Source organism: Takifugu rubripes, chromosome 10, assembly GCF_901000725.2.
Source record: "Takifugu rubripes chromosome 10, fTakRub1.2, whole genome shotgun sequence".
NCBI classification, from domain to species: domain Eukaryota; kingdom Metazoa; phylum Chordata; class Actinopteri; order Tetraodontiformes; family Tetraodontidae; genus Takifugu; species Takifugu rubripes.
The window spans coordinates 6548016-6574835 of NC_042294.1; the positions used below are offsets into that span (position 1 = coordinate 6548016).

General features: G+C 46.0%; 5 protein-coding genes across 6 annotated transcripts in view; 3 read left to right on the forward strand and 2 right to left on the reverse strand.

Moving 5' to 3' along the window:
* flt1 (fms related receptor tyrosine kinase 1) overlaps window positions 1–6601 on the forward strand; it is a 21282-nt gene extending 14681 nt beyond the window's left edge. The window contains exons 14-30 of the mRNA XM_011607880.2: window positions 1505–1651; window positions 1734–1862; window positions 2399–2505; window positions 2626–2755; window positions 3164–3265; window positions 3347–3460; window positions 3531–3619; window positions 3947–4025; window positions 4099–4196; window positions 4279–4401; window positions 4544–4655; window positions 4774–4873; window positions 4947–5052; window positions 5128–5225; window positions 5303–5372; window positions 5443–5534; window positions 5646–6601. Of these exons, the coding sequence (XP_011606182.2) occupies window positions 1505–1651; window positions 1734–1862; window positions 2399–2505; window positions 2626–2755; window positions 3164–3265; window positions 3347–3460; window positions 3531–3619; window positions 3947–4025; window positions 4099–4196; window positions 4279–4401; window positions 4544–4655; window positions 4774–4873; window positions 4947–5052; window positions 5128–5225; window positions 5303–5372; window positions 5443–5534; window positions 5646–5802 (1853 nt within the window). The 3' untranslated portion in view covers window positions 5803–6601. The remainder of the gene's footprint in view (window positions 1–1504; window positions 1652–1733; window positions 1863–2398; window positions 2506–2625; window positions 2756–3163; window positions 3266–3346; window positions 3461–3530; window positions 3620–3946; window positions 4026–4098; window positions 4197–4278; window positions 4402–4543; window positions 4656–4773; window positions 4874–4946; window positions 5053–5127; window positions 5226–5302; window positions 5373–5442; window positions 5535–5645) is intronic.
* Window positions 6602–15771, reverse strand: pan3 (poly(A) specific ribonuclease subunit PAN3). Its single transcript, XM_029842631.1, has 18 exons — window positions 15136–15771; window positions 14258–14379; window positions 14097–14169; window positions 13940–14010; window positions 13660–13804; window positions 13256–13473; window positions 13050–13154; window positions 12900–12957; window positions 12590–12751; window positions 12267–12383; window positions 12065–12173; window positions 10771–10932; window positions 10442–10529; window positions 10210–10349; window positions 9886–10015; window positions 9163–9227; window positions 8945–9083; window positions 6602–8826 (listed from the first exon to the last, which is right to left on the reverse strand). Exons 1-18 carry the CDS (start codon window positions 15473–15475, stop codon window positions 8686–8688), a joined length of 2385 nt encoding a protein of 794 aa, XP_029698491.1. The 5' UTR covers window positions 15476–15771; the 3' UTR covers window positions 6602–8685.
* Window positions 15772–16038: 267 nt separating this feature from the next.
* On the forward strand, window positions 16039–21868 carry flt3 (fms related receptor tyrosine kinase 3). 2 transcript variants are annotated; one of them, XM_011607879.2, is made up of 24 exons: window positions 16039–16107; window positions 16474–16544; window positions 16837–16988; window positions 17073–17197; window positions 17268–17379; window positions 17454–17560; window positions 17646–17815; window positions 17902–18037; window positions 18121–18298; window positions 18365–18465; window positions 18541–18646; window positions 18718–18920; window positions 19005–19108; window positions 19188–19320; window positions 19425–19529; window positions 19616–19726; window positions 19806–19959; window positions 20063–20175; window positions 20242–20366; window positions 20440–20562; window positions 20636–20747; window positions 20829–20928; window positions 21078–21183; window positions 21255–21868. In XM_011607879.2, exons 1-24 carry the CDS (start codon window positions 16098–16100, stop codon window positions 21453–21455), a joined length of 2958 nt encoding a protein of 985 aa, XP_011606181.2. In that variant the 5' UTR covers window positions 16039–16097; the 3' UTR covers window positions 21456–21868. The 2 variants fall into 2 exon arrangements, with proteins under 2 accessions (XP_011606181.2, XP_029698488.1); XM_029842628.1 differs by having other exon boundaries at window positions 19809–19959.
* Window positions 21869–22272: 404 nt separating this feature from the next.
* Window positions 22273–23326, forward strand: urad (ureidoimidazoline (2-oxo-4-hydroxy-4-carboxy-5-) decarboxylase). Its single transcript, XM_003967932.3, has 2 exons — window positions 22273–22580; window positions 22684–23326. The coding sequence occupies exons 1-2, from the start codon at window positions 22406–22408 to the stop codon at window positions 23028–23030; spliced, it is 522 nt and encodes a 173-aa protein (XP_003967981.1). The 5' UTR covers window positions 22273–22405; the 3' UTR covers window positions 23031–23326.
* pdx1 (pancreatic and duodenal homeobox 1) lies at window positions 23081–26746 on the reverse strand. The gene is made up of 2 exons (XM_003967931.3): window positions 25062–26746; window positions 23081–23809 (listed from the first exon to the last, which is right to left on the reverse strand). The coding sequence occupies exons 1-2, from the start codon at window positions 25438–25440 to the stop codon at window positions 23424–23426; spliced, it is 765 nt and encodes a 254-aa protein (XP_003967980.1). The 5' UTR covers window positions 25441–26746; the 3' UTR covers window positions 23081–23423.
* Window positions 26747–26820: the final 74 nt, after the last annotated feature.

Below are 26820 nucleotides of genomic sequence, written 5' to 3' on the forward strand. Positions count from 1 at the left end.
AGTAGATCCATCAGGGTGTTGTGATCGAGACTACAGGAAAAACCCAGAATCAACGTCAGAATAAAAGCCTTGAACTTGAAAGGTAGACCAGGGATTCAACTACGGATAAAGAATCCAGTGGGTGGATGTCTGGTCTTTACTGGTTCAGGTCATCTTGAATAAAACTGGAAATCTTTAAATAACATGATTTGTTTGTATGTTAAACTCAAAGGTTCCAATTTGTCCTTGCCTTTGTAACTATTCCGGATTGGCTCCAGGGTTTATGGGCTCTCAACCCCCCAAATTGCCCCCCCAAAACCCTAACCACACAGTTAGGTTCAGCTCCATCTGGAGGGACGTGCCGTGCGTTCTGTCACATACTTTCTAAATACATACATGCAAACAAACACCCGCACGCTCTCGGCGAGGCTCTCTGCTTGGGAATCGGGTCCCCTTGACTTCCTGGGGCCCCACCCTGTCTTTGCTCTTGCGCTCCAGAGCAGCACCTCTTTCACGTGGGAATGAGCTCTGGTCTGAAGGAAGAGCACACAATGGCACTTCCCACAATGCCACATTTACAGGCCCCCACACAGGGCTGGAGGAACAATCAGCCAATCAGACACTGTCAGGCCCCAGCCCCCGCGGACAATCATCGATTGTTGTCCAGGAGGAAGATAGGGGAAACAACAATCAGTTGCCTTACTTAAGTGACTTTTCTTCATGTGTTTAACTGCTGGGCTCGATACAATCAGCACCCAACACGTCAGTTTCCTCCCCGGGGACCTTTATTAGGGGATTGCTAGAGAGATGGGACCAAAAAGCAGAGAAAAGGGAGAAGGAAAAGGTCAAATATGAGGTTAGAGGCACAAGGCAGGAATGTGTAACATGGGCTTTCGGTAGGGCATGAGAAAAAAACGGCCATTACTGCATCACCCGTTGTGAAATCGCCGTCTCGAGGATGAGTTAAGAGGGAGAGTACGAGGTCCTCAGCTGACACTGAGTTGATTCCTCTGGAAAAAATGTGTCAACGCCACGCAATCACTGCTATTGGCAACAATCCACAGCTTTTATTTCACTTTTCTATATTTGGCTGCTCGGTCATCTGCTGCACAGGAAGATGAATAATCATTTTCATTTTAACTTCAATGGCTTGATTCTAAATTTGTATCTCTGAAAGTGATTAGCAGTTATCAGTTATTTAGGGTTTGTCTCGCTGATCTCTTTTGTTTAACATTTTTCTTTAAATTGTGAAATGTTCAGCTCGAAACTACAAGAATGCAAAACTCTTAGTTTTCTCATGAGATGACGAAGACATTTAAAGAAATTTAATGAATTATTGAACGCAAAGTTAGCTAATGAGCTAGCTTGATCAATGATATGTTTATGTGTTCATGCTGCCTCCTAGTGGTCAAAAGACTGCGCAGTTATCAAAAGTGATATCGTCAACATGCAGTGTGTGTGTGTGTGTGTGTGTGTGTGTGTGTGTGTGTGTGTGTGTGTGTGTGTGTGTGTGTGTGTTTGCCAGTTCTGGAGCCTCCAGTGCTGCTTAACAATTTGACTGACTGCACGGTCAACGTTAGCAGCTCCGTGACCCTGACCTGTCCGTCTGAGGGCATCCCAACCCCAGAGATCACATGGTACAAGAACGGGCGCGCTCTTTCACAGGGCTCAGGTAAAAAATAAATAAAGATACGATAAAATAAATCGGCAGACTGTTTTCTTTCCTGCTTTAAACCTGCAACGGCCATCTCCAGGCATCGCCATTGCAGAAGGCGGGAAGCTCCATATTGACCGAATCACAGGGGAGGACCAGGGTCTGTACATGTGCCGGGCCACCAACGAGAGGGGATCAGCGGAAAGCTGTGCCTATATATGGGTCAACGGTAGCTGTCAAAGACTAATATATTTATGATTGGCTTTGTCTGATCTGCTTCCTGTCAGAATATCCATTGTTTGCAGACCTGTAAATAGGCTCAGATTCAGCTGGATTTAGCACAGGGTGTCCCACTGATGTGTGTGTCACAGCGTAAACAGAACAAAGTGATGTGTGTAATACTGTAAAAGTCACAGTAGTGGACACACACTTGCCTCCAGAAATGGTGAACGTGCTTCCTTGTCCGGGTCTACAGATAGGAGCAGCTGTGTGTGTGTGTTCGTGCGTGTGTTTTGTTGCTCTCTGATCAGAGAGGAAGGAAGCCGTCTCCTGTTTTTATTTCCCTCTGGAAGGACCCGTCCCACATCTCAGCCCCACGCTGCAGAGATTTTGGAACAGTTTCCTCCTCTGTGCTTAAAAAAGTGAATAAAGTTGAAGCTTGATGAGGAGGAGGGATCCACGGTGGTGACAGCACAGTGCCTGTGTTTGGAGGGACAAAGGGGGGCGGAGACAACCTGGAAAACTTGATTGCTTTATGTCATTTAGGTGCGTTGGAGGCCTCTTTTCTGGAAATTCCCGCTCTCACCTGTGCCTGCGTGGTGGCCACTTTTTTCTGGCTTTTGCTCACGCTCTTCATACGCAAACTGAGACAGGTAAGAGGAAGTCGATTATTCAAGAAATATGTCTCACATTCCTGAACCAGTTTGAATGTGTTAGAAAGCCGGTTTAACTCAGTCAGTCTACATTGTTCTCTTCACAAATCGGAACTCAAGAACTCCGACTCCAAAGCAGAATACCTGTCAATCATCGTGGACGCGGGAGAGGGCCCGATAGAAGACCAGTGTGAGCGCCTCCAGTATGACCCCAGCCAGTGGGAGTTCCCCCGAGAGAGGCTCAAACTAGGTGCACTTCTTTATTCAGGATTGTCTATCATATTCCCAGCATGACTGACTTTAACCTTTGGGGATTTGGGGACTGCGCCTCGGTGACCATAACAAGGGAAAGTGGTCAAGATTGCAACAGATACTGGGATTTTCTCACAGGTCTTATCAGACTATTATTGGGAGTGACTCTCATTCCGTTAATCAGACGCTGTGTCTGTGTCCTCTGTGTGGGGACCTAATCAGCACCAGTGGCGGCTGTGTGATCTGTGTTGACTGCGGCTAATGAGCTCCCCTCATCAGGGTGGGATTTGTTTGATGGGCTCTGAAATGTTCTCTTATCGGCCTTTTAATAAAGACGCTCCATTGAGGCACGTAGGGCACCTTCCTCCCTCCCTGTCAGTCTCACCCCTCCTTGTCTCTCCTCCAGGGAAGCCTCTGGGCTGCGGAGCCTTCGGTAAAGTGATGCAGGCATCTGCGTTCGGCATCGACAACGCCAGCTGCAGCACCGTGGCGGTTAAGATGCTAAAAGGTGCGTGACTGCTGCTTCCGGGAAAAAAAAGATGAATATGTGGAGAACGGCTTTATTTATGTTCCTCGTTTCGTCCACTAGAGGGAGCTACAGCCAGCGAACACAAAGCTCTGATGACGGAACTGAAGATCCTCAACCACATTGGACATCATCTGAATGTGGTGAACCTTCTGGGAGCGTGCACCAAGCCAGGAGGTAACTATCAGCGTTCGGACGCCCCCACATTTATCAGAACATGCCTAACGTGGCTTTTCTGCCTGCCCAGGACCACTGATGGTGATCGTTGAATACTGTCGTTATGGAAATCTCTCCACCTTCCTGAAGAGCAAGAGAGAGGTGTTCATGCACCACGCGGTGAGGACAACGATGGCACCGTGACAGGACACGTTCGCATGTCTCCGTGCAGCCGGGACAGCAGCATAGACAGTTGCAGCAGCAAGCAGTTAACAAATACCACGTCCAAAGACTCACTTCTGCAATGTGCCCATCAGAATTTAAAGGTGTTATTGCTTCTCTGCCTGCAATAACAGAACCTTCCACTTCCTTAATGTGTGGACAGGTTTAGACACGACTTGAGAAAACAGTCACCTTAAACAACCTTTTATATTTCACACAATCTCATGACTGACACATTATCTTTCCATCCAAACACCATTTTCTTCTTCTTTTTTTTTATCTCAGCTCATCAGAGGAGAGGATGGAGGGTCAGACCATCTAAACTGGGCAGACCCCCAGAGAGACAAAAAAGACAGTGATCCAGGTGGGACAGGAGGTCAGAGGTTATTTGGGATTGTTCGTACCACTTGATAGGCACACTCTCTTCCTTTCTCTAGATCCTAAATCTGACACCAACTCCCCTTTATTCCTGGAGGACCTCATCTCCTTCAGCTTCCAGGTGGCCCGTGGGATGGAGTTTCTTGCCTCTCGGAAGGTCTGACTCTTGGTGCGTGCTTGCCAGTTACGGCTTACCATGTGTTTCATCCTTCCCTGTGTGTGTTCTCGGTGTGTCACAGTGCATCCACCGAGATCTGGCGGCCAGAAACGTTCTGCTCTCTGACAACAACGTGGTCAAAATCTGTGACTTCGGCCTGGCCCGGGACATCTACAAAGACCCCGACTACGTCCGCAAAGGAGACGTGAGTGTCAGGATCGCAACGTCCGACGCTACTATCACGATAGCAGCGCCGCATTGCAACATAATCCATAATGCAACATGGGTGGGAAATGTCCTCTAAGGTCCACTTGTGATCCTTCTCCTGCCGTTTGATTGGCTCACAGGCGCGTCTCCCTCTCAAGTGGATGTCCCCCGAGTCCATCTTTGACAAGGTGTTCACCACCCAGAGCGACGTGTGGTCTTACGGCATTCTACTGTGGGAGATCTTCTCTTTGGGTTAGAGAAACACCATAACATTTTCCTGCAACTCGAAGAGGAAGTTGCCAAAAAATACTGAAATCAAAACCAGGAAATGGTTCCTGTAACCAATGTGGGTCTTTTCGTGCCCCGACAGGAGCTTCCCCGTATCCTGGCATCCACATAGATGAAGAGTTTTGCCAAAGGCTGAAGGAGGGCACCAGGATGCGAGCGCCAAAGTGCAGCACGCCGGACATGTGAGTCGGTCGGTTGCTGCGCAGCCTTGATGTTGAATTGAGAAGTAACGCTTTGACTCGTGTGGCTGTGCAGATATAGCACCATGCTGGCCTGTTGGGAGCCCAGTCCATCAGATCGGCCCACCTTCACCGACCTGGTGGAAATGTTGGGGGACCTGCTGCAAGCGAGGGTGCAGCAGGTCAGATCTACTCCCTTATTCCACCAATAGTTTAGATCTTTAGCTTTCTCGAGGCTGAAGTGTTCTCTTCCTTAGGATGGGAAGGATTACATCCCCTTGGGATCCTACGCAGACGGGAAGACGCTTCACAGTCAGGAATTTAAGGAAAACCCGCTCGCAGTCACAAATCTAAGGTAGGGGAATGAAAATAGAAACATTATAGTTTGAAAAAACCAAACTCTACAGACAGAATTGACTCTTCCATCTCCAGCTACATGCGGAGTATGGCCACACTTCAGGTTTTTGAGGAACTACCCTGCAAGGAACTCGACTCTCTTGAAGTAAGACACCTTAAAGAAAGTTTCAATAGAGAAGAACGGAGCTGATGACCCTGCGTCTTCTCCTTTCCAGGGTGAGCAGAGCGACAGTGGCATGGTCCTGCCATCAGAGGAACTGAGACATCTGACGCTCGACAACGGCGCCAAGGACACAAAACCCAGCAGGTGGTGACGTCCATCGCCTCTGACCATCACCCATCATGCACTGCAGCACTTCCGTCTAGGTATACTGGCTTGGACACGGTTTCCATAACTCGGTTTGTTTTTCCGCTTCAGGTTTTTTTCCTTCGCAATGTGCCAAGACCAACGGGTGCTGTCTGACAAGCCCGGTCACCGTGGCAACAAGCCGCCCATCCTGCAGTGTGACTGGGAGCCTGAGCAAGGCTCTCCTCCTCCCGACTACAACTCTGCCTTTCTCTATCCCGCCCTTTAGCGGCCCTTTTACCCACAACACAGAGATCATCGCCTGTTATACAGAATGTATTTACTGACCTGCAAGTATCTAAACCTCCCGTGTTGGTACCTGATACATACGTCAGGCTTCGTGAAGGGAAACACGGCTGTATGGAATTAGTTTCTCCTGCACGGCTCTTATATGCTGGATTATCGCTGGATTATAGTAGTGTGTTAGCGTGGGTGTATCGCAGTTATATCGTGTGCTGGAATCAGATGGTGGACGAGTCACTCGATCGTCCAGCTGAATCAGATTTTTATTTTTGTTTTAATGTAAGTGAAGCTTCAGTGGCTGGTTTTTAGGTGCAGCTGGCTAAAATAACAACCTAACATCAGCACTGCAGACACTCATTAGTATAGGAATAGATGTATAAATAACATTGACTTAATTAGTTTTAACACTATTTTAGGCCTAATTAAAGTGGAATGGAGTTTAATTCTCGTTATACAATCATTCCAGACTGACTTTATGTACTGGTGGCGTTTTCTGCTACATTTTTACAAAACACTAGTCTTATTACGTTATCGCTGAATGTCATTGCAAACTATTTGATTGATTAGCAGAAGAGAAACCATTGAATCACAGAAAAATAATCACTACTGGCAAGTCCACACTGACAATTGTGTAATATGTCTTAATTCTGTACTTTAAGCATTTAAGTATTAAATATTTGTTAAAAAGGCAAACGTTAAAGTTTGTGGAGCCAATGTTAGTGCTTTTTAAGAGTTTAAAGTTGAGCATTCTGCTTAAATCAAAATTAAAAGCAACTGAGACGGGATTAGTTTTGGTATTCTTTATTAAAATACTGCTGTACACACAAATATTGCAAAATTTGAGACAATGAACACAAGAGGGGCATAAAACATACTGATGGCAAACGTAGCTGTGAGGATGTGTAGGGGGGAGAAGATGACCGCCGATGTAAACTGGAGTGCGTCTTGTGGAAGTTTTAGTGCACTGAGGTTGTGCAGTCTGAATTGAAGTGGGCACTGTGTGTGTGTGTGTGTTAGGGGTTTCTAAAGCACCACATTCACCAAACATTTGTTTGTTCATTTCACTAAAACAGCAGATGTGTGGGCCCCACCCCACGCTGCCAGATCGCTGCAGGCTTTGCAGATATTTGTGGAACCCGGCTGCAGCTGAGACCCCAGTGACCTTCAGAGTGTGTGGTTCAGACGGTGAATGGTCCATGACTCTGCAGTGGTCCGAAAGAGCTTGGGTGGATCGTCGATGAAATCCTTTTGGCCATTTTCTTTTCTTTCTAAACGTCAAATCGTCCATGAAGTAAGAACTGTGCTTAGGGGCAACATGAAACCCCCCTTATAGCATGATCCCCACAATGGCATTAGTTCCCTTAAAAGAAAAAAAATCCTCCGTCTGAAGACATCCCACCCACTCCCACTTTAGCCCAATTCCTTGACTGAGCGGGGTCGCCAGTGACAGCCAAACACATTCAATCACTGGCTACCTCCAGTCGGTGTCATCCTGAGAAAAAAAACACAAGCCGTTCGATTGAGCCAGCGTCCAGAGTGAGTCTCTTATCTTTAAAAATCAAATAAAAACAACGAAAGCTGTCACCGCCTGTCACCAGACCTCCCCCCCCCCCCCATGTCTCCATCCCTTCTATAAAACCCCTGCTGGATTGGTCCACAGAACAATAAGGATTCCTAGCTTCCGAAATCAGTCGCCCTCCCATCAGGCATTTCTGCATTTACACAAGAGGAAAAAAAAGGAAGAATCACAAAAAAGTGTTCGTTCCCTCAAATGCGCCCCCCCCCCTCCCCCCGAGGGGAAATGACGTTTGTGACAAAGGGAGAATGAGGGAGACTAACGGAGAGAAAGGGGACAGAATAAGGACATTCCTGATAGAGGCAGCTGTGGCTACACAAAAACAGAAGCCCCCCCCCCGGCTACACACAAGTGCTTAACCGTCAAACCAGGTGACCCGTCGCAGTTTTTCAAAGTCAATTCATTTGCACTTACATTATGAACACTTGGCATCAGGAGAAGACCCCCCCACACACACACACACTTCCTTCAGTGCCTGAAAAGGCTGCTTCACCCCCAACCCCCAGTCCATGGTAGCCCACCTACCCGCAAAAATGAGCCTGGTGTTTCGCAGATTCGTGAACTAAAATGTCAGAAATAATTTTATATTCCAGTTTGAAGCACAAATTATTTGTCACCAAGTACACAAGTGGTTTGTCCTTTCTGGGTGGGAGCAACAGACCGGGACAGACGTTGGTTCTTTTTTCGCAAAAGTGGAAGTCTGAAGGCGCGTCTCTCCTCCAGCGCGTCAACGGTGGGGAGGACGCTCCGGTCGGGAGACGCAGTTGATAGAAAGGTTGAATTTCTTGGTTTGTTAAGGACTCTGGTAGGTCTGAGTGTGTGTGTGACTTGAGTTTTTTTCTGTACAGCGTTGTACGCCACTCACACATTCATAAAAATAAAAAAAAATAACCAAAAAATTAAAATCTTAGTGCATCCTCATCTGAAAAATAAACCCCAGTTGTAGAAATAAACTTTAAAAACAGGAGGAAAAAAAAAAAAAAAAGAGTCCAAAACCTTTCGGTTCCTTTTTTGTTTTGTTCCCAAAATCTAAAAAAATCATCATACTTGTAGATCACAGCTTCCATGTTTGTCTTTTAGGATTTTCAGCTGCAGGGTTTTGGAAAACTTAAAAAAGAAATATACACTTTAGGAAAAAGAGACTTCCTGGTGCGATAGGGTCAGTGTATGTGACTGAGGTTCATGAAGCCCCGCCCACCGCCGTGCTGATGTCATAGCCACGCGCCTGCTCTTCTTCTGTAGTGCAAGTGTGCTCCAGGACCGGGCAGTCCCACTCCGGGTCCAAAGGGGGTGCTACAGAGAGCCGGAAGCCACGGACTGCAGCTCCTGGAAGGTATTGTCAAAGCAGCGCTTGAGGTCAGAGTAGGTGACGACCAGGACGCTTTTCTCGTCCCGTGACACCAGGCTGATCTTCTCAGGAACTCCTGCGTCCAGCTGGGGGAACAAACGAAGTTTAAAACGCAGGAAAAATACATAATTTTATAGCCTCTCTTTGAAAAATGGTCTACAAATTCAGACGACTGAAGCTAAATACTAAAATAAGGGGACTTACTTTATTGAGACAGGAAACAATGTGGCTCAGGTCGATCCAGGGTGTTCCCGCTTCTGTCACCTGGTGGAACAGGTGATCCCGGAAGAGCTTCAGCAGGTAGCGGTCTCCGGTCTCCGACCATGCTGGGTCCTTCTGGAACCTGATCCAGGCAACACATGGTTACAGTTGCGTGACGGCAAGATGCTGCATTCCGGTGACAGTTGGGAAGCGATACTTACTCGGGCCGCTCGTTGATGGTGCCCAGTTTGGCCAACAAGCGGAAGAGGCGGCCATTTTGGACCTCCTGTAAACAGAGATTTTGGTTCAACTGTGTCTCAACCGCCACAAATTATCTCCAATTAATGGTGGAGTACTAAAGATATCATGCCAAAATTCTACAACAAACCGCGAAAGCAGCTATCACAAGGACCTGGCGGTCTTTATCGACCAAATTCAGATCAGCTGGGCAGATCTGGTCGAGGCTAAGGTTCTAAAACACTGAGGATTGTGTGGCGAGTTGAAGCGCTTCACTGAGGTTAAAATGACCAAAATATATATATACACACAGTTATAATTGGCTGTTGTGGCTTGCAAAGGCGAGTTACCCGCCTGATTAGCATTGAGTTCACATGCATTTGTTTTCTAGCATTTCCTGTTATCTGTGTGCATGCTGATCCTCTCACCTCATATCGCCTATGCATCCATCGAACACACAAACACACCATTTCCAATAAAGATTAATTTCTTGATGCATGCACAGGTATCCAGGAAAAGGGAAGTTGAGCCATAAAAAAGGCTGTTTGTCACATTCACACTCCAGTATGGGGAAACTAAGTTCGATATAACTTAAAACATCCTGTTTCACTACTTCCTTCTTGCAAACCGAGCCCTAACCTGTGAGAAAAGTAGCTGACTGAATTGTGCCTGCTCTCTGTTGCTTTTGTACCACAGCCTTCACACACCTTTGCCAGGTCTTCCTCGATGACATCATTCCTCATCTGCGACGCGTCCAGTTGCGTGTAGAATCGAGCTCCGATCATGGGCATGATGTCGTTGACGCTGCGGAGGCGGGACTGATCGGTCAGCAGATACCTACACGTGCACAAAAACGAGGATGAAAGGGATACGGCAACAACTGTGTTTATCATGTACTGTTCAAAGGCAAAGACAGAAAACGGATGAAGTAGTGCAACAAAGCTTATTATGTTGAGTCTTAAAATGAACCTGCTGTTCATTACTAACAGATCTTCTGGTATCTCAGCATTCTACTGCAATCTCTTGCTTACAGAATGAGGTTCTTGAGGTCTGAAGAGTAGTTAAGAGACACCAGCTCCATCGCCTTCTGCAGGTTCTCCCTCTGAATGCCAGCCAGGGAATTGCACGCCAGTGCCAGCACTACCTTTCCCAGGGACACCAGGTCTGCTTGCTGCACAAACACCACAGGATACAGAAGCACACGTTAACGGTGACCCGGATAATTCAGACTGTGCGACCGGGTTTAATCACGATAAGAGGTACCTGGTATTGTGGCATTAGGGCGAGATGATTTGTCTGACTGTTATCAAACGTTAAGACATCAAAAACCCCAACACAGTTCACCCGTAACCTTTGGAGACAAGAGTTAATATGGTCAGCTCAAACCGTGTGGTCGGCTGAACCACATTTCTGTTGTTTTTTTTAAAAAAAGGAAGCCTGAACTCGATATCTTTCTCTGCTTTTAAAGCGCTTACAGGTAGCAGATATTTCGATTCCGAATGTGCTATGAAGTGATATTTGAGGAGTTCCGTATAACACTGAATGTGGTCGTCTGTGTCGGACATGTTGGGGGGGGGGGGGGGGGGGTGTACCTGGTCTTGCCAGTGATGAGAATCTTGCTGGGGTCCATGACGCGGCAGGCCAGGCCGGCGGTGTGTATGGTGCGCAGCGCCGAGCTGAGCTGGACTATGTAGGCCCAGATCAGGGACTCTGGGAGCAGGCCCGCGTGCTGCCGGGGGGGGCGGGGGTTCGTGCTGACCTGTACACGGGCAAAAGTCTATCGGTTAAGCATCACTTCTGTAAAAAGCCGTGAGTTTGTTAAGTGTTCTTTTCACTTCTTCTGTGAGTGTGGAATCGGCCAGCTTGGCCCCTGACCGGTTTTCACTTTGACTGATCACCAAACAGTTTAATAAGTCACCATGTTAAAAGAGGAGACAGAAGCTGTAACGCTTAAAAAAAAGCAACAAATGATAACTAATGACTGAATATAACACGTATGATCTCTGATGGTAAACACATGGTTGAAAACATTACTCAAAGCGAAGACTTGGGTGGGAACATGTGACCACATTTTTACACCAATGTAACCAGATGACACAATGCCTATTTGCGGTAAAGCCGACTCCATCTTGAGTTCACGTGAGACAAAAACTGTTAATTCCTTTAACTCAGATAAAGAACCATGTAATAAAGCACATCATCGTTGAGCCGAACCAGATCAATTTTAGGTTTTTAGTCACAAAGCTTCTGTACCTGAGCTGGTGTTAGGAGAAGGGAATTTAATATTTTAGCATTTGAAATATTTATGTCATCTCCTCTGGAGTACAACGACAAAAGAATGCCTCCTCCAGGTCTGGGAGAGTTCTAAAAATACATTTTCGGCCCCTCTTTTCCATTTTAACAGCTGAAACACCCTAAAAAAAGGGATTCATTAAATACTAGTAAAGTAAACATGCAACTAGCTTAATGCTGGTGTCTTCTTTAAGCAAAACCTAACCACTGGTCTGAATGGTTTTGCTTCCTCGTTTCAGTAGGTGAGCTGAACAGCACCTGTCTGAGGATCAGTTTCAACCACAGTTTCCTCCAAGTCCCTTCATTTCTCTCAAATAGAAGCACACGTTAACTGTCAAACTGGGAGGCGACGGATTTCCAGACACTCAAACCAGCCCCGAAGCACCAAAACATCCACCCGCTTGGGCGAGAAGTCTGGGATGCATAAAACAGCGAACACAAACGACGATGGAAACAAACGCAAGTTGCAAATGATCGCCTGTGATGTTCTACAGAAAAGCGCTAAAAGATGTGCAAAAACGTGCAAAACATTGGCGCTAAATCTAAGAGGTGCTGGGTCTATTTCGATGTAAAGGAGGAAGGGAGGAAAACAACAACTCACCCCACTTCCTCTTAGTGAAGTACGAGTCTGCTGCTGGGTCGTTGAAGTGTCGGCTGTACATGGTCTCTGCACCAGCGTGGAAGTCGTAGGAGAACACCAACGCTGAGCAAAAACAACATTTAACCAGAGAAATCTCAAATCCACTGATTTAAAGCTTCCAAAAACCACAAGAACATTGTACGAGCGTGCCCTCACAGTGGTCTCCAAAGGCCTTTGTGGTGAAGACCTCCCTTAACGTCACAGAGTTTGAATGCTGGATCTTCTTCCACATGTCCACCAGCATCATGCACTTGGTGTTAACCAGGCGGAACCCTGGACCAGAGAGCATTGGTTGTAAGCCACCTTTCACAAGGCATTATGGGATACACTATCTATTGTACAGTGCTTCAGATACCTGGACAAATGATCTGTACACTATAAAGGGAGTAGGGAGGGATTTTGGGATGCCAGTAAACGTGTTATATTTTAGAAGTATAAATGTTGTATAGTTTGATATTTTAACTCATGTCTATTCTCACCCTGTATCCGCCTCAGGCAGTAAGGCAGGTCGTCCTTGCTGTTCACTGCCTTGTAGCAGGAGGTGATGTAGCTGAAGTTTCCGGTCTTTTGCATGCGGTTGGGTGGAGGGAGGGGTTCGAGGGGAAACAGGCTGTGGTAGCTGTCCACCTCAGATGGTACGTCTGCCACAAAAAAGAAGTTTTTTTTAAGGCAGAGATGCACTGACACTTCTTTTACAACAGAGTTTTGTTTTTTTAAACAAAATGCATTTAATTATTGATTATGTAAATTTAAAAAAGGAGCGGGGTTCATATGTAGTAAACCCGCTACCTGTGTTTTCTGAATGGTCAATCTGGGCCATTGTTATCAGATGTCTGTTAATCAGCTCCTGGAAGGAACAAAGAAACCTCAGTATGACTTAGATGGGAAGAGAGGAAGAAAAGGGGATGTTGAGCGATGGAAGGATCCGATGGAAAATACCTGTCGCAGCTCGTCGGCCATGAAGAAGGAAGGCGCGTTAGCTTTGGGCTGCATGTAAGCCACATGGGGTGCAGTGGAGGGATAGATATGGTAGGTAGGAAACACCTGGGACGGAAATAGAAACGCACAACTTCCTAATACCGGCTAAATGAAAAGTGATCTAAGGAGCAGCTGGAGTTTTAGTCTTGCTGCTGTGTGGCACGTACCATCCCCGCCATCGGGGCCGGCGTGTTGTCCGTGTAAAAGTAGGTGGTCCCCCCAACAGTCTCCTTCTGAATGACTTGGGTGTTCTGTTCGGACGCAGTGGTGGGCACCATGTAGTTGGCAGGGTTTGGGGTGTGGCTGCGCCGGCGAGGTGCCGGCGACGTGTGGGGGGTGATTTTTGGGGAGTGGAGAGGGGAGGATCCAGCAGATAGAGACATGCCTGTAATTTGAAATAAAGGCTTGGATTTGTCCGTACCACCTGTGAGGGAATCCCAAAACTTTTACTGACTGCAGAATTTTTAAAGTTTGTGACAGAAAACAAAACTGAGCCGCAAAAGTGCAGCGACCGGGTATACATTCATGCACCAGTGCATCCAAAAATAAATAAATAAAAAAACCCTCTCACCTGGTGCTAGCACAGCAGCTGTGGAGCTACTAAGACCAGGATGTGGAAAAAGAGGAGAGGGGAAGGCCTGAACAGCAGACGGGGCCATGGTTGCCATACGTGGAGCTCCCTTTGGGATGAATTCACTTGCTGCTGGGTTTGGAGCCTTGAAACATGAGACGAGAGATGTGGAATCGCATTAAAATCAACTTAGAAAAAAAACTGAACACATCCTGTCGAGGTTTTAGTCACAACTTAATGAATAATGCAACTCACTTTGTGTGGAAGATTGTGAACTCACCTTTCTCCTATGGGACATGCTAAGACCACCAAAATCACTGAACAGCGATGACGTCGGAGAATTCACTGGATCTGCAGGAGAGCAAACCTTGTGAGGATCGAAGCATCAGTACTACCACAATATGACCAGGGCTTAGCAGGTCGCGTGAGAAACTTACCATGAGAGCTGTGGCTGAAGTTCTTGACCCCTTCATTGAGAAGACTGGGAGAACTACTGCTGGTAGTCATTCGCTGTCAGGACAAACAATGTTGGTCACGTCAGATTGGATCTTTTTTTTTTAAATATCAGACAATCATTTCAGTAACAACCAGTGTGTACCTGCATCATTGAGTATTTAGGCTCTGCTGGGCTCCCAAAGCCATTGACGCCAATAAAGCTGCTGCTGAAGTAAGAGTTGGTAAGACTAGCATCACTTAAGGTCGCAGCATCCATCCCTGGGACTGAGGATAACAGGAACAAAGTTTAGGACGTGTTAACTGGGACTAATAAGTAAGGAGTAGTAAAACTGTATGATAAATACAAAAGTGTTAAATGTTTGCTATCAAACATGTGAGTGGTAACCCTGACATTCTGCTCAAATGCGGGCTTTTTATATGCCAACTGGTCCATGTTAGAGGACACAGTTGACGCTGCAGGTGAGAACTAGTTGCTCGCAGTGTTTACACCTGGCTGCAAGAACAACTGCCTTGTTAGCAGGTAACAGTTAGCATTGATCCGCTAATGTTAGCAAGCACCAATAAGTACATCGTTAACACCCCAGCACCAAACATGACATCTTACTCGTAGTTTTAAATTGATTGCACCACTCGAATTTGCAACGCTCGCCGTAAACACAACAATCAATTCCACGCTGTCTGCTAACGCTAGCATGCTATTAGCTGAACTCATGCTTGGTAATTATGGTCGTCGGCGCAGCCTGCACACTTACAGCTGTCATATAAAGTAAGGATACTGTTAAACGAATTTTAATTTCTTGTGACTCTGAAAATAATTAACATTGCAGGAGAACACGCAAACAGTAACGGTGTTCAAGCCATCCTCGTCGTTAGCTGCACGCAGGTGGTGCCAGACTGTTTTGGTTAAGTTAAAGAGGCCTCACCGAATCCCCGATCTAAATTTTAACAAAGCCCGAGAAGGCCCCAAAGTTAAGTCATGACCAGAGATCTCATGCAGGGCCTCGATAAAGTGCTACTCACTGGCTAAAAGTTGCCCGTCCAGAGTCGTCGCTGTAGGCCCCAACGCGTCGCTCTTCTTGGGCACTCCAGTCCCTGCGCCGCCCGGACAGGCCGCTGCGGAGCCACCGAGAGAATACCCCGCTGGCGTCCCGCCACCTCCGGCCATGGACAAGGGAACGGGGCTGCTGCCGCCGCCGTGCAGCGACAGGTTAGCCATGGACGGATCTTCGTGGAGGAACTGACACTCGTCTCCGTAAAAGCATGTTTTATCTTTCGCATAATATCGGCAGAACTTAACTTTGACGTTGGGTATCCCGGCACCCCCGAGCGGAGCAGCTGAAGCTGGGAGTCCACTGTTCATGGCACCGCTGCTGCCGCCGCTGCTGCCGTAAGACACTCACGCATAGAGACGCAAAGCTAACGAGCTAGCAAGATAGCCTGCAAACAGATCCCCCCTAACGGGACGCGTTAATGACGCTTCACGGCAAAGAACTTCTTTGATGTTGCAGGAGTTACATTATAAGGCGATATCGCATTTCAGATGAAGAAAATATTGCAGCATTCGGTGGAATCCCGTTGTTGTTGTTGTTGTTGTCGTTATCCATGCACCATCCTCCTTCCGCGCAGAGTAGCCTGTGTTTTTTTTTCTTGCCCGCTAACTTCGCTGTGCATTCTGGGTAATTTCGACGTATATCCGTGCATGCAAATGTATGTGATTTTGCACCGTTTTTGCACGATTATTGCACGTAATTCTGTCTAAAAAACGTGATTAGAAAAAAAACACACTTCACCTAAAAGGATGCAAACCCCTGCACTAAAGAGAATCTTTGACGAATCAAAGTAAAAGCCTCGTAAATCTTTATAAGATGTCTGGTTCTCCTCACAATTTGACGTCATGTCCAGACTTCCCCCTTATAAAACAGGTAGTTTCTCAGCAGGATGCGTTAATCACTATGTGACACTGACAGAAATAAAGCATCAATATGATCGCGGGTGAGTCCGAACATTTCAATAGTTGACGACACAAAATCGATTGGAATAAATTAGATTTCGACAGATTTATTCATATTTCTTAAGTGTTATCTTTTCTAAACATGATCCGATAATATATTTTGAATCATATTGTTTTGGTGTTTTTTTTTGTTTGTTTCGTAATTAGTAGTTATAATATTGGGATAATATTAGTTGTAGTATTATAATATATACTTAAATACTCCAGAGGGGACACAAATCTATAGTTAAGTTGGGGTTTTGTTTTGTTTTTTTAACATATTTTTGTTCTGAAATTACACTGTTTAGTTAAGTTGATTGCTCAAATAGTCCCCGTTGTGATTAAATGAGACGTTTGTGTTTTTCTAGCAGTTCTCCTCCTGTGCGTCTGCTGTACTGCTGCAGCAAAGACGAGCCAACTCTGCGTACCCAGTCAGAAGGTAAGATAAAAATAAATCCTCTACTTTTAACAATAATAATAATAATAATGTGAAGCATTGTTTGTTCCTTAAACTTAAGAGTGAAAGGTAACTGGTCAACGAATGCACAGGGTATGACAAGATCAAACATCAGGAAAGGAGATTTAATAGTTGAATATGCTGCAGATGTGCAAACATTCACAATTTGATGATGGAGTCACTTTTAATGGCTCAGAAAAGTGATGATGATGATTTGGTGGTGCCGGGTCAAATACGCGCATTAAATCCATTTCTTTGGCGTTTGGTTTTTCAGGTAGCGTGTTTTGTTCCAGCTGATGATCTGAGTCCATCTGCTCCAGTCAGGGTGGACGTCTGCCTTGGCAAGACTCTCAGCATTTCCCTGGAGAAGCTTTCTGGCAACCCCACATGCTCCTGGACCCGCGAAGCGGAGCCCGTCCACGCGGTGTAAGCCGGTGTTTATGAGGAACAAGTACCTCTTCTCTTTTACATGTGTGCGTGTTTCACTGAGTGCTTTCGCACCTTGACCAGAAATGGGAGTCGGCTGTTGGTGCTGCCGGCTCTTTCGGAGGCCAATTCTGGGGAGTATAAGCTGACATGTGAAACCGGCAATGGCGTCCGGAGTTCTGTGTCTGTGTCACTCAGGGTTGTGAAAAGTGAGAAACTGTCTGATCACCACAAACCACGCACCAGCTCTGTGGTGATAAACATGATCTATTCAAACAGATCGTCCCACGACCCCCAGGCTGTTACTGAGCCAGTTATATGAGCAAAATATTTCCCCTTACTTCTTGTGCATCTCTGGAGGATGCCCAGAGCCCACGCTTGGATTTTCCGGGTGAGACGATAACTGCTTCTGAAACGTCTGTCGATGTTTTCTGTAAAACAATAACATGTTGGCTCTTCTCTCAGAGGGTATCCAGGTAGCGAAATATCCAGTAGCGCCTTCTTTAACAGGGGAGCGATGTGCTGCGCTGAAAATGCTGCTGGACAAGAATGCACCCAACTCTATGACTATGGTAGTGTTTCCTTTGCATTAATTCACCAATAAAACAATAACAGATGAGGATGTTTGGACGTAAACCAATAAAAGTGTCTTGTTAGATCTGGAGAGGATGCAGGAAGACGAGCTCTCCAATATCACCGTTCAGCCCGATCAGTCCTTGCTGCTCCGCTGCCGGATAAAGGCTTATTATGGCCCCTACCCTAAGTGGGACAAAGGGGGCCTAGAAATGGATGAGAACAAATTAGCTTGCCACTCCTATTCCCAGGAGGTGCCTGATCAGTACAACACACGCCACATTACCAAAGCATGAATTACTCCTACTGTCATCATCTGGGTTTTGTTTTTCCTTTAAAGCTCTGCATTAAAACGGATCACCACAGCGATAGTAGGATGACCTACCTGTTCATCAAATCAGTGAATGTGAGCCACAGCGGCACATACACCTGCAGGGACAAAAACAGGAATAAGAACGTCTACGTTAATGTCCAAGGTTGGTAAAAATCCATCTCAGCGCCATTATCAGCAAGTGTGTCTTGAAATCTTTTCACTCGTTCTGCATCTTTTGGGCTCCAGCTGAAGGTTTCCTTTCCGTGGAGCTGGAAAAGAGCAAAATCGTCTCGGCTAATGACGTCTCCGACACCTGTCTGGAAGCCAGAGTCTCCTACCACCCAGTGCTCCGTCGCTGTTCCTGGGAAGCTCCCAATAAGATGGTGACTGAATGCATCAGGCAGACCTGGGTGACGAAACACAGGTAGACACAACAAACATGCGTCAATTTTGAAGGGACAAGAATAAACTCATGGTTGTACCCTCTCAGCACTGTCAAACTCTGTAATCCGCTCCAAGCGGGTGATTACAAGCTGCTCTTGGAGGCAGGAGGACGTGAGGAAACACGGACGGTGTCTGTGTGCGTTGCAGGTAAGAGGCATTGATTTGTTTTTGGTCTGTGGACCTTCTGGTTGAAGGTGCTCAGAGTTCCGGGCTTCATTTCAGACACGCCGATGTTCACATTCGAGACGGGCTTCGATATCATGGTGGAGACGTCGAGTCTCGTGCCTGCGAACTACACATGGATGTCTTGTGTTTCAGCCAACGACAGGTATGTCCCCCATCAGACCTTCTCGCTCCATTATTCCTCCAGATTTCCTTTCAAGGCTGTCTGTCTCCAAGCATCTGCGAGCTTGATTCCTCCTGGACTGTGATTCCGGACACTTCTGTGACAGTCACCGACTTCTCCTGCAAGAAGGAAATCCTGTCTTCCCTCAACAGAACGTGGGTGAACGGACACCATTTCAGGTTTTGCCTGACTAACTCGGTGGGTTCTTGGTGCAAATCCCCACAGTTCCAACCACAGCTGCTCCGGGTTTCTAGTGGTAGGAAGACGGGTGTAATATCTGAATGACGAAAGGAAAACAACAGGGACGATGACTGGAAATCATGTTTTTTCATTGCTGTAGCATCACCAGATGAGAACTTTAACCTGCTGAAAGTCAGCAGCTTGCTTCTTCTTGTGGCTCTAGTAGTAGTGAGCGTGACCCTCTTCTACTTTATCAAGAAGAAGGTAACAATTACAGATCACACATTTGTATCTGTTCACACAGACAGGAAGTGATGTGGAACCTTTGGGTTTTTCCCCACAGAAACCCAAGTATCAGCCCCAGCTTCAGATGATCCAGATGGTCGGCCCCAGCGACAACGATTACATCTACATAAACTTCAAGGACTTCGAGTACGACACCAAGTGGGAGTTTCCCAGAGAGAACCTGGAACTGGGTACGAATCCCATTAGACAGATATGAAATGTGAATTTCTACGTTATAATCAGTAGAAAAGGAAGATGAAGGTGTCATCAGCGCGTCAATATTTGTATTACCCAGGAAAGGAGCTGGGCTCTGGGGCTTTTGGAATGGTGGTCCAGGCGACAGCTTATGGTATCAGCAAGCCTGGAGTGCCACAGCAGGTGGCCGTGAAGATGCTCAAAGGTCTGTGAGTTCACATATTTGAATTTTCTACGACAGAGCAACAGTCCAATGTGAGTAGTAGCTAATGTGGCGTGTTAACGCTGCAGAAAAGCACCACTCTGTGGAGAAGGAGGCCCTGGTGTCCGAGCTGAAAATGTTGACTCACATCGGCTCTCACGACAACATCGTAAACCTGCTCGGAGCGTGCACCGAATCAGGTACAACAATGGCTGGATCTCTCAGTGTCTGCCTGATTATTTCAAAAGGTTTTAACAAAAATATGTGCTGTTTTACAAGCAGGGCCGACATACCTGATCTTTCAGTACTGTTGTCATGGAGACCTTCTGAATTACCTGAAGAAGAACAGAGAGCTCTACCACAAATCTGTGACCGATGCTTTCAACAAGGACCGTTTCAGCAGCCTTTACCAAAACCTGGAGACAAAGCCGGGGTGAGAAAGGATGATTTAACAATTGTGTGAATAGTTTTGCATTTAAAGATGCATTTTATTAATTTATTGGCAACCTGTTGTAAATGTATTTGCATTTTCTCAGCAAACAGCACGTATCGCAGGAGCATTATGTGACCATGTACCCTTCGGCCACTAGGGGGCAGGACAACATCGCCATCCTCACACTCGGCTCTGATAACGGGAATAACTTTGAAGGTGAAAACCGCAGCATTGGAATCACGATGTCAGCTTCACGTTGGTCCAAACTGAGTTCATCTGCAGATCCAGAAATTGTCGAGGAGCTTGAGGATGAGCGGCCTGAGGACCTGCAGACCCTGACCTTCGATGATCTGCTCAGCTTTGCATTCCAGGTGGCCAAAGGCATGGAGTTCCTCTCCTCCAAGAACGTAAGGGAGATACTCTAAATGAACTGTTTTAACTTCCAGGTATAAAAGTAAGTAGCAAATGTTCTCTCAACAGTGTATCCATCGAGACCTGGCAGCTCGAAACATCTTGGTGACCAAGGACAGGCTGGTCAAGATTGGCGACTTCGGATTGGCCAGGGACATCGAGAATGATTCCAATTACGTTGTGAGAGGAAACGTACGTGCAAGTATTATTCACGCATCGTTCGTGTGCTGGAGAACATTTTGTCCATCTGTGGTCTCTGCATCAGGTGCGTCTGCCCGTGAAGTGGATGGCCCCGGAGAGCACGTTTCAGGGAATTTACACCACGAAGAGCGACGTCTGGGCTTACGGGATTCTCCTCTGGGAGGTCTTCTCCCTCGGTAGCCTATGCCACATTAGCTAAAACAACAAAACAACTCCAATCCAGCACAACGAATAACGCTTCCTGTTTCTCTCTATAGGCGTGACTCCATACCCTGGAATAAAAGTGGATCACAACTTCTACTCCATGATTGAAAGAGGATTTAAGATGGAGTGTCCGTACTACGCCAGTGATTCTGTGTAGGCTCAAAAATGCTACAGTACATTCCAAGTTTTGCATGTTCTCCCCTAGTCTCGTTTTCCTGGCGCTCCCAGTCCAATGACCAGTACATTTGGTTGTTTGGAGAGTCTAAATTGCCCAATGTGCTCACCTTTACCCCCTCCTGCAGGTACGGGATGATGTGTAAGTGCTGGGCCCTCAATCCAGGAAGCCGACCGTCTTTTTCAGAGCTGGTGTCCTTCATGTGCAACCAATTGACGGACAGAGAGGAGAAGGTGGGCTGCTCCCACTCGTCCCATTTGTTTCATCTCTTTATCCGTTTCTGATTCCTCTCTCCCTCCGCCAGCTCTACCATAACATACTGGAGCAGAAGGAGTGTGTCCACACCAACGCAGCGGCCACCAAGGCCACTTCTGCGCTGGAGACACAGAACAAGAACAAGGCGGCCAACGAATATTCTCAACCACGTTCGGCCACGGAGAGCAAAGAGCTGGAGACCAGCGCAGAGGAGGAGAAGCTGCTGAAGCCTGATGCACAGCGATGCTAAAACCAGTTTTCCTTTTAACCACAGATGTGGGTTTTATACTGCTCTTGAGAGTTAAAGCATGAGTTCTGTTAAGTGATGTCAGTGAGATTGAATGTTCTGGACTGAGTGTAAATACTTTACAGGTTTATAAAGGCGATTTTACCTTTTTTCTTACTTTATTTTGAATCTAAAAAGAAATATATTTTTTCATCACAGAATGCCAGACGTTCTCAGGACTATCAAGCTATTTTTTTATCAACCATTTATAAGCAATATTTTTATTCCTTTCTTTGGACTGCAGTATTACAACCGTGAGTGTTTGTTTTATACAATAAAGTGTAACTGATACAGAAATGTAACTCATATTTCACCCTGCATGGCGGACAGCTTGCATTAAAAAAAAAACACCCGTTCTGGTGGAAAACATCTGAAAATTCTATCCCTTTTTCCCCCAACAGTTGATCTGATGAAAGAAAATGTTGACCAGGCTTTGGACACAGGGGACATGTCCAAGAGTACATTCACCCCACTAATGCACAACTTCAGCCTACAGTCACAATTTATGCAAATTAAGATAAAATTAGAAAACGGTAGCCTAGAAATATAAAAGATCACTTTATTCTTTATATTTTCCCTAATGTAAATCATAGTTATGTGTTTTAAGGAAGGCCTGTGTGTGTGTTTTTTTTAAATAACATTTAAGTTAAACGGTAAAATCCCTGATTAGAAAATAATTATTGCGTTAAATGATGCGTTTGGAGACTTGTAATGAATTAGTTGGTGATATTAAAAAGGGCGTTTCCAGATTACACTGTGTTATACGTTCTCATCCCACTGGAACCAGGAAGTGATCGTTGTGTGCGTGCGTGAGTGTGTGTTTGACAGACAAGGCTACAGGTTCTTCTGACTGACACGAACCTCTGCAGCAACCTTTACAAACGTCGCCCTATATTGCGTGGACACCTCGGAATATGGACATCAGAGCAGTGAACGACCTCTCTTTTGAGGAATTTGTGAACATTTTTGGCAATTTGGTGGAAAAATGCCCCATAGTGGCGGCCACTGTGTGGTCGGAACGTCCTTTTGGGAGTTTTACTGCGCTGGAGAAAGCGATCCACGACTTTATCGATCATCTTCCACAATCAGGTACGCATTTTTTGCATTTGAATTGGCTTTTTCCAAGGATGTCTGGTGTAAACACCATTGCACTTGATACCACAAAATCCTTTTTTTGTGTGTTGGTGCACAGGTAAAGAGGGGCTCCTTAGGTGTCACCCGGACCTGGCGGGCAGGGACCTCCAGCGCGGCACCTTGACGCAGGAGTCCCGCGTAGAGCAGGTAGCGGCCGGGCTGGACGCGCTCGGATCCGAGGAAGCGTCCCGCATGGAGCGGCTCAATGATGAGTATAAGCAGCGTTTCGGGTTCCCGTTTGTCATCTGCGCACGGATGAACGACAAGGCGACCATATTGCACCAGATGACGGAGCGCTGCCAGAATGAACCCGCACTGGAGACCCTGCGTGGCATCGAGGAGGTGAAGAAGATCTCCAGCCTGCGTCTCCACAGTATCATTTTGGTAGACACACCCAGGTTATAAACTCAAAAACGGTTAAACCGGTTTAATTTGTAAATGTTCACACAATCTTATATTTGCTGATTAATTTATTACAGTTAGGATTTTACAATGAAGATTAAAGCTCATATATGTACAAGTGTACATTGACACTATGGACTATTAGATATTGTAAACGGCCATTGCATGACAAAAGGGGAAAAAAATGTCTTTGAGAAATTTGTTTGGGGATGATAATGAAAAAGTTAAATAATGCGTGTTAAAGTGGATCCAAGTTCGGTCCGTGAAACCATTAAATCGGCCAAAACTGGCGGGTAGATTGAACTCTTGTCTGGTTTGGTTCCTAATAAATCCGCCCTGGTTTTGATAGTGCTGAGAAAGACGACGTCCCCGTCCGTTTCCACCCCTCTGCGGGGTCTAGGCGGGCTCCTGAGACCTCGGGACGGAGAGAGAGTGACCGCGGAGGGGCGACACGGGGGGTGTTGCGGTTTGGGGTCCGTTTGTGGAAGTGACCCCGGCGGCCACGTCCGCCTGGTCTCCGGAGGTGATGGAGGAGTCCTGGTCCGGCTCGGTGCCCCTCACCCTCCGGCGGTCCTCCTCTTTCTTCCACTTCATGCGTCGATTCTGGAACCAGATCTTAATGTGGCGCTCTGTCAGGCTCAGGGTCAGCGCGAGCTCCACGCGGCGCGGTCTCGAGATGTAGCGGTTGAAGAGGAACTCCTTCTCGAGCTCGAGCAGCTGCGCGCGCGTGTAGGCTGTCCTCGTGCGTTTGTTTTCCTCTGTTTCCGCCATCACGTAGGAACCTAAATAATAAGAAGGAAACAGTTTCCTCATCAAATTATGGCATTTATGTGGTTGTGTTTAGATAATAATAATGATAATAATAATATGACGACTCCATCATAAACCTGTATGAAATATGGGTTGAGCCATTTCTTTACCCTCATTTAAAAGGCATAAAAATTGACGATTTAATTGAAATGTATAATCCCCAAATTTGAACACTACGGAGCATTTAAAAGGAAATATTTCGATTAAAATTGAAGTAAATGTGAAAAATCAGTCTGTAAGCAAACTGTTGTGCAGTAATTGAAAGGTTTTTATGCAGCCTAGTGTCAATGTATGATTTTTTTTAAAGTTATTGTTCACCATAAAAGTACAAGAATAAACTGGTTAAAATCCAGGTGTGATCTCTGTAAATAATAGTTATTACTGATAAAGTGAGACCAGCGGACAAAGTCCTTTTTTCACAAGTCTATTCTCACACCAGAGGATTAATCTACCTCAGGAGCCCCGATATTCTGAGGAAAAACATGATCAATGTAAGATTCAGTACTTACTGCTGACAATAAGTTAGTCAGAAACACAAAGCATTAAAAAACAGAATAACATGAGCCTATAGGCCCAGTGTTATTTCAAATTTCTTACATCTAGACACTGCAATGTATTGCAAATATGTCCTCTTTCAAATGTATGCATTAAATCAAAATAAAGGGGAAATTAAAACTAAGATGAAGTTTTTGTTTGTTTGTTTGTTTTGCTAAAATTTAAAGCATGTATTATACGCTTTATCACCCACTAGCATGTTAGCAGCTTTGACCCTTGGGCCACTGAATTCCATATCTGAAACAAAAAGTTGCTTCTTGTAATTTTGAAGTTTAGTGCCAGTAACAACATGTGTACTGTACCAACAGCAAACCAAATCACATTTGGCACCAAAGAGCACGAAAAAAAACTGCAGCACAAATCAGTATTGCAGTTTAGGAATCCAGTAATTAAAAAAAAAACATTTAACAAGCCTGCATAAAATAAACCTGGGTATGTTGAACGTTTAAATAGATTAAATATTTATTACATATCAATACATTTCTATTTCTTACACAATACTACTTAATAATTACAGTCAAATAATTTACAAGGTAAATTGGAACACAGTTTTATCTTAAGAACATAGTGCCAGGCCTCAAATCTCTTATTAATCAAATTTAAATAATGAATTGATATTAGAAGCTGCATATTATCTCGTTTAGGAAGCTCAATTATAGGAAAAATTACCTGTCCACTGTCCTTTCCAGGTGTGTGAGTGAGATTTGGTGGTTTTCATCCAGGGAAAAGGAAGGGTATATCTGCTCTGCTCCCCCGTGTCAGAGTACCCTGCAGCCGGGGGTACATGCTGCTGCTGCAGGCCCAGAGGGTGATGAAGTTGAGCCGCGCTTGGATCCTCCCGCATGGGTAGAGAGTAAGACGGGACGATATCAGAAAGGTTGGTCTGTTCCAAAGCTCCCATGGTCGGAGGTGTGTAGACCGAGTGAACCTGCCTGCTCATGTAGAGGCACGGTGGCGGACTGTGACTGTAGTCCTCCGCCTGAGATCTCTGGTACGCACAGGAGTCTTTAAAAACCTGAGCAGGGTAATAGTGTTCTTCCCGATTCATGTCTCCCGAGGAGCCGCACACGCAGCACCTGCTCCCTGCCTCTGAGTGGACCTTCTGTCCCACCTGTCCCCTCACGCAAGTGCGAGGCCTCCTGCTCCGTACAGGTGTGTCACTCGGCCGCCATGTGACCGCGCAGCGTCAAAGCCATTGGCTTAAGCGCTCTTTCAAAACCACCGACATATGGCTGCAGTTTCCAGGATATTCTGCAGCTTTCAGTAAATCAATGCCAATCTGTAAATACCGCGACGTTTACCTGGCACCCACCTGTGTTTGCCGGCTGAGTAGAAACTGACAGGTGAGCAGGTGAGTCCGGGAAGCCTTGTCCACACGCGCGTACAGAATGTTTCAATTTGTTAAAAGATAGAAACATGTGCAACTGTTCTCACAATTCATACGCATATACCTCCACACACCTGCTAAACCGACAGGTACGGGATGCAAACATTGCTCGATCTGCCAGAAAAGAGTCCTGCGTGGAGCGGTTGTTGTCATGGGAACAAGCATGGCATCTCCTAAAGGTTCTGCATGTACCTTTACTTTTCTGATTTTTTAAAAGTACCCATTACGCGTCTCCAACTGCATCATTTAACACAATTATAACACCCTCGCGGGGGTCCCAGCGCGAAGGCCCCTCGGTGACGGCAAACAGAGCCGCGTCGCTCGCAGCACTCTCCCTGTGTTTGCAGGCCATTAGCAGGTGCGTGTCCGCTCCATTAAACTGCTCTCGCGGTAAATCAATTAAGGCTGGAGTGCGGGAAGAGAACCCAATTAAGCGGTGCGCCTGATTCCCGCAACATGAGCGCTCACCTCGAGGATTTATCCAACAGTCTGAGCGCCATAAGGGCGGTTTACAGACCTATATAAATTGTATCACAGGCTTTTGCCTTCACAATGTGTACCATCACATGCACTATTTGCGCTGAATTCTTCAAAGGCAATTAAAGCACTTTCCACTATATCTTAATGGGGCACTCAGCGACGCAATAAAGTTCGAGTAAACCAATTCTGTCGCTATCACCAGCCGCACCACGGCTTTAATGGTGTTTATATATGATCATTCTTTCAAAAAGGAAGGAAACGGTTAACCTGAGGTTGCGCTCCACCGTGGTGACCCCTGCGCAATGTGATTTATGAGGCATGAAGAGCGTTAAACGCATTTTAATCGTCATAGTAGACGAGGAATTTTTTTTGTAATGGCGCAAGGGGGAAGTAAAGCATCTTAAAGTTTGCATCTATATTAAACCCGCAGCCTTTTTAGAAGCCGTGGGACAATAAAACCTGTGAGCTTTAAGAGGTGACACATGGCTGGGAAAGACATAAACAGCTGTACGTTTTCAACGCCTGAGCAAATATCCATCTGTTGTGCTCGAACCTCTGTGA

Excerpts from the sequence above, each read along its gene's own strand:
- pdx1 (XM_003967931.3), bottom strand. The coding sequence starts at position 25,440 with ATGAATCGGGAAGAACACTATTACCCTGCTCAGGTTTTTAAAGACTCC. Across the intron at positions 23,810-25,061 it reads CTGGAAAGGACAGTGGACAG|GTTCCTACGTGATGGCGGAA; the intron begins GTAATTTTTCCT and ends CTTATTATTTAG.
- pan3 (XM_029842631.1), bottom strand. The coding sequence starts at position 15,475 with ATGAACAGTGGACTCCCAGCTTCAGCTGCTCCGCTCGGGGGTGCCGGG. Across the intron at positions 13,155-13,255 it reads CGGCCCCGATGGCGGGGATG|GTGTTTCCTACCTACCATAT; the intron begins GTACGTGCCACA and ends TTTCCGTCCCAG. Across the intron at positions 10,016-10,209 it reads GACCTCAAGAACCTCATTCT|GTATCTGCTGACCGATCAGT; the intron begins GTAAGCAAGAGA and ends GTGCACGTGTAG.
- urad (XM_003967932.3), top strand. The coding sequence starts at position 22,406 with ATGGACATCAGAGCAGTGAACGACCTCTCTTTTGAGGAATTTGTGAAC. Across the intron at positions 22,581-22,683 it reads CGATCATCTTCCACAATCAG|GTAAAGAGGGGCTCCTTAGG; the intron begins GTACGCATTTTT and ends GTTGGTGCACAG.
- flt3 (XM_011607879.2), top strand. Across the intron at positions 17,198-17,267 it reads GTCACTCAGGGTTGTGAAAA|ATCGTCCCACGACCCCCAGG; the intron begins GTGAGAAACTGT and ends CTATTCAAACAG. Across the intron at positions 20,748-20,828 it reads CTGGGAGGTCTTCTCCCTCG|GCGTGACTCCATACCCTGGA; the intron begins GTAGCCTATGCC and ends TTCTCTCTATAG.